This window comes from Artemia franciscana, unplaced genomic scaffold (genome assembly GCF_032884065.1).
Source record: "Artemia franciscana unplaced genomic scaffold, ASM3288406v1 Scaffold_7555, whole genome shotgun sequence".
NCBI lineage: Eukaryota > Metazoa > Arthropoda > Branchiopoda > Anostraca > Artemiidae > Artemia > Artemia franciscana.
In genome coordinates, this window is record NW_027067629.1 from 2,887 (window position 1) to 11,160 (window position 8,274).

Below are 8,274 nucleotides of genomic sequence, written 5' to 3' on the forward strand. Positions count from 1 at the left end.
GCCTGGCTCACCATGAATTTTCTTATGCAAGACGTTACTGCTAAGACATAAGAAGTTAATTGGTATATTGTAAAAGGTATACTTTTAAACCCCGGTTGCCATTGACTCGAGGAAAATTTCGTTAGGCAAATGAGCCAACAAGTGCAGGGCTGAGGGAAATGACTAATAAATCATCATAAAATTCTGGTCTTCACTTGGGTTCGTTATGTTTTAGGATACACCTTGTATTTTTTTTATATATTTTCTAATTCACTTGCCTACTTTTTAGTTTTTTATTTATTTTATACCTTTAACGTTACCCCTCTTCACCCCCCAAAAAATCCTTCATATGAGCTTAAACAGTGTGTACAGGGTATTTTATAGGAGGAGATATTCAATTATCAAACTATTAGGGTTTCTGATTTAGGCGTCATAATTTTTATTCATTTTCCGTTTCCTGTATAGACCTTTATGCCTTTGTTAAAGCTCTTGAGTGATTAGTCAGATTGTTGTGTTCCAGGGAACGTCATGCAAAAACTATCGAAGTTGCCCAAGAAGAAGTTTTAACTTGTGTCGGAATTTGCTTGTTAGATCGATTCCAGAAAGCTGCGCGCCGGCTGCGAGAAGAACATCAGGCTGGGGATATGCTACTTTGTGCAACCCTAGCTGCTATGCGTATGAGCTTAGACGTCACTTTGGAGCAGAAGAGAGGTGTCTCTGAGGTAATGAATTTCCTTTCGTCTTAGGCATTTTATTTATTTATTGTTCTCAGTATCGTAGAGATAATTAGTAAACAGAGTCAACGTTTTTTCTCATCTACGGGTTTTAAGAATCGATTTAGTTTTTTACGGATTTGAGCAAATCAATAAATCTAAGCTAACACCGATCATCAAAATGTGTTAGTCAGAAAAGACAGGTTAAGTCTCATTAATTCACTCTTATTTGACTGCAACACACATATGTTGAAATATGGAATATAGCAGGGTCGTCACTCAAACATTATTTCTCCCAATGTAAAATACTTTTACACATATTCACTTTAGAAAGGATCTCAGTAAGAATTACGTTTTAAAAAGTGTCTAGCTTATAATCTCAAATTGAGACACTAGAACAGAAAATCGTTTTAAAGGCTCGATGAATGTATTTAGGTCCGTAAATAATGGAAAACTATAAGTTAGACAGTTCTTTCCCTTCGTAGTTAAGTTATGCTCTACTATCCCTGAGATGTGTGCTAGAGTATTCTCCTCTGAGTCACCAGTGGATCATTAACGTGTACTATGGCACTATCTAGAATGTACTATATATGCATGTGCGTAGACCAGAATTATTGAGATGGATCATTGGATGTAAAGTTATTAAGAACTTCAAATAATAATTTAATTTTTATTCGCTAATATTTTAATCGGCATGTACATGAATTTCGCATTGAATAGCATCTTACCGTGGATAAGAGCCCAAATTGCCTTCAGTGAGTCTTTAAAGACCAGAACACTGAATGAATACTTTTCTAGCTGGCTGTGGGAACAAAGAGGTGGCAACCCTGACGGGAATAATACGAATTTTTTTTTATAAGAATATGAGTAAGAAAGTAAGAAAGTAAGAGAGAGAGAGAGAGAGAGAGAGAGAGAGAGAGAGAGAGAGAGAGAGAGAGAGAGAGAGAGAGAGAGAGAGAGAGAGAGAGAGAGAGAGAGAGAGAGAGAGAGAGAGAGAGAGAGAGAGAGAGAGAGAGAGAGAGAGAGAGAGAGAGAGAGCGTAAGTATATTCTTCTTATAAGAATATGTATTACAGGTGAAGAAAGAGTGTATCCGAGATTTTTGTTGGGGAGGGGAGGGGTGTTGCAAAAAAACTTCACAAAACGCATTAAAATTTGTTTCTATGCATTTTGTCACTTTTTAAGGGTTGAAAGAAAATTCGGGGGAGGGTTTTAAATCCGCCCCCTCCTGGATACGGGCTTGAGACGAAGGAATAAAATAAAGACAAAGATTTTGGAAGGGTAAAATGAAACTAAAAATAACTGCAAAATTTATGTTCTACAGTCCGCTGTTCTTATCCGTAGGTAAATCATTGTAATTTTTAGGTAATATAAATGTCTTAAAATTGATTATTTACAGTTGCCTCATTTCTTTCTTTGTTTTGTTTCATCGTCTTTATGTATTCAATTTAGCCACCTTATAAACCTATCGTTTTCCAAAAGATATTTTTTAGAAAATGACAGGTTCAAAAGTTAGCTCAGTCGTCTATAGCTTTGATTTTTAAGTTAAGGATGTTCAATACCAAAAACATTATGTTGCGAGTCTCAGCGTCTGTTGAGTCTCAAAGGCAATGGCCCATTAGCAAATTTACCCATCAGCAGAGGGGGCTTCCGAAGCAATACTAGTAAAATACGCTGTCTAATATACGTACGACAAAAACAATGTGCATCCTTTGTCCGCAATAGATTTCAATCAATGCAGCTAACACAACAGGAAACTTCACAAGCTGTTAAAATATCTAATGAGACTTCTTTTGAACTGATGTCTAATGTTTTCCGAGCAGGCATATTAGAATATTTTTAGAGATTGTCCTTATCTGAGCTTTAAAGAGAAAATTCTGCTAGGGTTTACAAAAAAATTTAAATCAAAATTTACGCTTTCTGGTGTTGTAAGTTTTTTATTTTTGTAAATCTGAATATCTATATCTCCGGCACAAAACGGGAGACGTTGGTTTTTATAAGATTCCCAGGAAAGTAGGTGCCGGCTTTTGGTTTCTGTCCTTTATTCGGATATCTTATCAAAGTTATACAGATATTGCAAGACCGCCCTATCAATTCTGAATAGTTTGGCCATACCAACTACATACCCACTCGTCCTGGCCGATTGGGTTGGTGCGCTGGATTCGGGATCCTTTGTCTGAGAGGACGCGGGTTCGAATCCTAATGTACCCAATTCTTCAGTTTGGGACGGGGGTCAGTGGCGAGACTCTGTAAGCTTAGCCAGAGTCGACCCAGCTCTAAATGGGTACCTGGAGAAATCTGGGGAAGGTAAACAGGAAGGATGTGCGAAAGCACAGGATGGCTGGCCTCCAACCCCCCATTGCACTTCCTGGCTGAAGGGCCAAGAAACGGAGCTCAGCACCGCCGGTACGGACTGTAAAGTCTAATGCCGTATCCTTTACCTACCTTTATACCAACTTAAAGTCTTAGTCTTAATAAAGACTAAATTCAGAAAATGAATTTTCTTAGACTAAGTTTTATTTTCCATGGGTTTTTAATCTTTATTTTTTTTAGGCTGTTAGGCTTTTAGATTTTTTTTCCTTCTTTATATTTCCTTTTTTGATGTTGCGAAGTGACCATCACCATCGTTCCAAGTTGTTTCCTCTTTTCTTTAGCCATGTTGGCTTCATCCCATGGTTCTTTATTTAAATTTAATAGACTCGGATGTTTTTTTAGCCAACATGATAAACTAATTCGGTTTAAAAGATTATCAAAGTCATGAATATTTAAAAGGGATTCAGGGATTTTTGTAAGTACATCGATGTAAAGGATTGGACGATCTGTTACTATTTTAATGCTAAATTTTATCAGATAATTTGAATAAAAGGGCCCAGATATCTAAGGTTCGGGGGTGAGCCCTGAATATGAGCATAAAAATACTTCCATTAATTCTGGAAACACCTTGAGTGACGTATCGTTCGAATCTGTTACGACCTTTTACTCTGTTTTGGAACGAAATTCGAAGCAAATATTTTTTTTTTCTTTTTTTTTCAAATGTGTGATTCGATTTTATTTTACCTTTCAACTAGGAAGGCCTAGTCTTACTAAAAAAATGAGCTAAAATAGCAAAGAATATACCTTTTTACTTTGTTTTGTAAAGAAAGACAAAGTAAACACTTGTCACTAATTCAAGATCGTTGCCTACAGATTGTTTTGAGTGCCCGACTGACCAAATAATTTTAATATTTAGATAAATGTCAAAATGCAAACATAAACAATATCTGTGTTTTGGGTTAGTTTTGTGTATCTGGTTGCCAAAGTTCGTCCATGTTAGCCAATCATCTAGGCCAAGCGAAAAGCAGGCCGTCTCCGAGTGGGTTGGGAGAAGGCCGTAAGGGAAATTGGAACTGCCTGAGATGGTGTACAGTGGGAGGCTTTGAATAGATTGGGATGGAGGATGAGCGTGCTTAGCTGGATTGGCCTCAGACGGTTCGACGCTGCAGTAACTTGTTAGTAATAGCAGTAGTAATTTGAGTATATGTCTTTGCTCCAACTGTATGATTTTGCAAGGTTTCAAAACCTGCGCGGGAAGCACCAACCAGTTTCAGAGAATATTTCTCAGTGCGGAGTGACAAGTACAAAATAGACCAGAATTTTAGGCAAGTATGTATCAGCGTTTCAGTTGTAAGAAGGAATTTGAACACCTTCTCTTGTTTTATCTATTTGAGGGTACAATGCTTTATTTTCTTTTTTTTCTTTTTTCAAATAATAGTTGGAGCTTCTTTGTGAAGAACTGACAAAAGAAGAAGAAGTGGCTCAGCAACGACGGGAACAGAAACGTCTCAAACGGAGGAAGAGGAAAGGAAAGAAGGGGGAAACTGCCTCCGGGAACAATGAAGAAGTGGAAGAAAATCCCGGTGATAATGATACTGAGGAAGAAGCGCTAGTTCCACCTCCATCTTCTATTGAGTGCAAAGTAAGGAAACCGTCTCCATTAAAGAGCAAGAATTCTCTGAAACAAGAAGTGAGTTTTATTTTAAAATAGCTGAGTATTAAATAACTATTGAGAAGAACCTTTTTCCGGCATACTAACTCCAATTGCCAGCGATTTTATCTCACAGATAGAATTGTTGTTTGAGAGAATTTTTTGGAGAATTTAAAGCGCGATATTAAAAACTGATTCAAGTTGGATGACTAGTTTTCATGATGCGGATGTTGATAAAGCCCTTGACTGGTAATATTTCTTATGATGGTTTCCTATAAATAACACACTAGGCTAGTCTAGTAGGCTATAATGAATAAACAAAGCTTAACTATAACCGGGCATCTGCTGGTCGAAACTTGTGAAAAGTTGTCCGTTGATTCTTGAATCATCAGCTTGTAGGTGATGAAAGGCTTGAGAGCCATGGTTAATTAGAGTAAGGCCAAGACAGATAGTATCTGTTAGAGGTAAAGCCGGCTTAACTTTTTCATAGTTGTATAAAAATGATTAATTTCATTTCTTGATGATTCTTATAATTTTTTAGCGAAACCACTTTCGAGCTCTTTTTCAAGAAACTTTTGCCTCAAGCTTTATCATACGTCACTCAGAATTGTTTTCTATAAAGGTTGGTGAGTTTTTTTTCTTCAGCTAGCTGACAGAAAATTGTTAGCAAAATTAGATGCTGGAAGAAAGCCTAGTAAGAAAAATATTCAAAATTATTTTTAAATTGTTTCAATAAAAAAAGATATTATTTACATGATTTATTTCATTACATTATTTATCATTTAATAATAAATTACAGATATTTAAATTAAAAAGACTTACAAAAAAATAATTGGGAAGTATGATGCCTTCATTCAAATTTTGATATATGCTATTAACTCAACTTTGATCGTCTTAAAGCTCAACTTGATTGTCAATAGCAGTCGTGATTTCTGGTCACTGAAATAATCCCACTTTATTTGTCTAATTAAAAGATACGTTCCATTTAAGTGCACTCAATCATGAACGCCCCAAATCAGCTTTAACATTGCTAGCCAATTGTAAAATAATTTAGCTTATTTTATCTTTCTACCAATAACAGATGGCCTTGGTCAGGGCTTTGGTAATATTCTTGCTAAATTCTTTATTTCCTGAAACTCGAAGGCACGATTCAGTGAAAGCCAAGAGGAGAAAAGAAATGAAAGGTTTTCAGAGCAGCAAATGTTAACTAAGAAAATATCATATTGATCATGAGTGTAGTATACTCAAGTCCGAGAAGCGCATACCATTGTAAAGTGGAAGCACCAGAGATCTAGGAAATTCACAATCAAGGAGGCACACTCGTGCCTCTTTAAAGAGGCGAACCACGACAATGTTAAGCGATCTTCGGTTCCAGTGGTCGCAGAGGGATGCATTTCGTAGCCCGAGCTCCAACTAAGAAACCTGCCAAATTTCATCCCCCTCCGACTTTTCCTTCATGGGGAAAATCTGGCCGAAAGTTTCGACCCCCCTACCCCAGCCCCCCTTTAACGTTGTCCGATTCTGAAATTCCGGCTGAAATTCACAAGTTAAGGTCCCCTAGGGCCCAGGAGCTTATCCGCGAAATTTCAGCTCGATCTGATAACTCCTTCCCTGTTTTCCAGAAACCACGCATAGCCACTTAATGTTCATGTTCTCCTTTTGTTTTTTTTCTGCCACGCCTACAGGTCACAGCCGACATCGGATATGGGTGTACGAAGACTCATTCGACGCGGAATTCTCCGAGTAATTTTCCTGGAAAGTTTCGTCGGAAAATCTTAGCCCCCCCCCATTTTCTAGCTTAGAAAAACCCATTTTCCCATAAGAGCCCATGTTAATTTTTGAAATTCTTAAAAGTTATTTAAAATTTATATTTATACACATGCAGGTATTTCGACTTCAAACATGCCCGGTTAGCTCAGTCGGTAGAGCGTGGGACTTTTAATCCTAAGGTCAAGGGTTCAAGTCCCTTATCGGGCGGTTTTTTTTCACAAAATATGAAAAAAATTTCGTTTTCTTAAAGAGTTAAAGAGGCTGCGTCCCAAAGTCGAACCTTAAAACGTACAGGAATTAGGAGAGGCAGTCCTAATTCCTGTACGAGGAGTACAGGAATTATTAAATTACATCCACCATGGATTGTAGAAAAACGTACAGAAATAATATGAAAAAAACTTCGTTTTCTTAAAGAGTTAAAGAGATTGCGTCCCAAACCCCCCCGTTTTTAAAGACTTTTGTACAGGTTTTTTGTTTTGTTAATTAAAAGAGGGCCTTTCCGAAGCCAAGAGTGGGGGGTTAGGGGGCGGTAGCCCCCCACAACAAAAAACCTGTACAAAAGAGTCTTTAAAAGCGGGGGGTTTGGGGGCGGCAGCCCCCCAATTGCCTCTCCTAATTCCTTTACGTTTTAAGGTTCGACTTTGGGACGCAGCCTCTTTAACTCTTTAAGAAAACGAAGTTTTTTTCATATTATTCCTGTATAAAAACAACAAATACCCATCTAATTTTTAATTGTTTCGAGGTAGATGTCGTTGGTCAATCACCTACTATTGACACCCTAAAAATTGCCGAAAACTTCAATCTCTCCTATTCTGGTGGTAGATAGCTCGTCAGTAAGAAAGTACATGTCACTAATAGGGACATAATTTTATTTCAACGTTATGCTTGGTTTGAGCCATTGTTCAAATCTACCTAAGAATTCGCATTGAAATAATTAGAAAGCTCAGTTGTCAAATTGACCAAATCTGTTTTTTTAGCATTGCTAAAGTAATTATCACCATCAACATTGGTATAAAATGTTCAGCTAGAAGTTTTATGCTTTAATCAATATATTTCAGCCATTTCCGAAGAGTAAAGAATGCAAGATTTTGTACAAAGTAATTGTGTTTTTTTTTTTTACTTTTTGCTTCAGTATTTTCATATTTTTTACTAAATGGGTGTTCTTTCGAATGAAATGTTTGAATTAATGAAATTTTTTTAAAATCACGACCTGACCGATCCGCAGCTATTTTGGTACATTATCTCGTATTCTGGCTGTTTTTGTTGATGGTGGGTAATCATATTAGAGTACGCCCTCATTCATGTACAGGACAGTTTTTTAACTCAGTTTGTTAAAATAAAAAGTAAATAAAATTTAAAAAATGATAATTTTAGTATCAAGAAAGAAAGCAGTTTTTTTTCCCATCCTGGATTCATCTTCTGTTATTAGTTTTTTTTTCAAATATTTCTTATTCGCATTGCATAACATTAGAAGCATGAGTATTTTAATTCTAGTGTTTTTTTTAAATTAGGGGAAAAAAAGGCGTCTAGCACGTCTAAGATTCATTACTAAATCAGGGTTTTGCGATCGTAGGTACTTCCCTGTATTCTCCCGTATCAGACGCTTGCCGTCGGAACTCTTCGGCATTCGACATTCAGAATTTTCTGGACCAAATGCGTTCTATGCATTTGATCTCCCGTAATTGGTCGAAAAAACTTTAGCCACGTCCTTTTTCAGTCTCGCCCTTTCTGAAAAGGTTATGCCAAGACTAATCTGGTCTGGTCTTTTTTTTCTTTCTTCTTTTTTTGAGAGGAAGAAAGGGGGTCTGCTAGTACTACCTAGCGTGTCAATGTTTTGTTCAAGCGCCTC

General features: G+C 36.9%; 1 protein-coding gene across 1 annotated transcript; it reads left to right on the forward strand.

Moving 5' to 3' along the window:
• The first annotated feature begins 468 nt into the window (after positions 1-468).
• LOC136043605 (gametogenetin-binding protein 2-like) lies at positions 469-4,730 on the forward strand. Its single transcript, XM_065728511.1, has 2 exons — positions 469-701; positions 4,443-4,730. The coding sequence occupies exons 1-2, from the start codon at positions 624-626 to the stop codon at positions 4,713-4,715; spliced, it is 351 nt and encodes a 116-aa protein (XP_065584583.1). The 5' UTR covers positions 469-623; the 3' UTR covers positions 4,716-4,730.
• The last annotated feature ends 3,544 nt before the right edge of the window (positions 4,731-8,274 follow it).

Bases quoted from the DNA above. Each gene is read 5' to 3' on its own strand.
- LOC136043605 (XM_065728511.1), top strand. From the start codon at position 624: ATGCTACTTTGTGCAACCCTAGCTGCTATGCGTATGAGCTTAGACGTC. The intron at 702-4,442 runs GTAATGAATTTC...TTCAAATAATAG, and splicing joins AGAAGAGAGGTGTCTCTGAG to TTGGAGCTTCTTTGTGAAGA.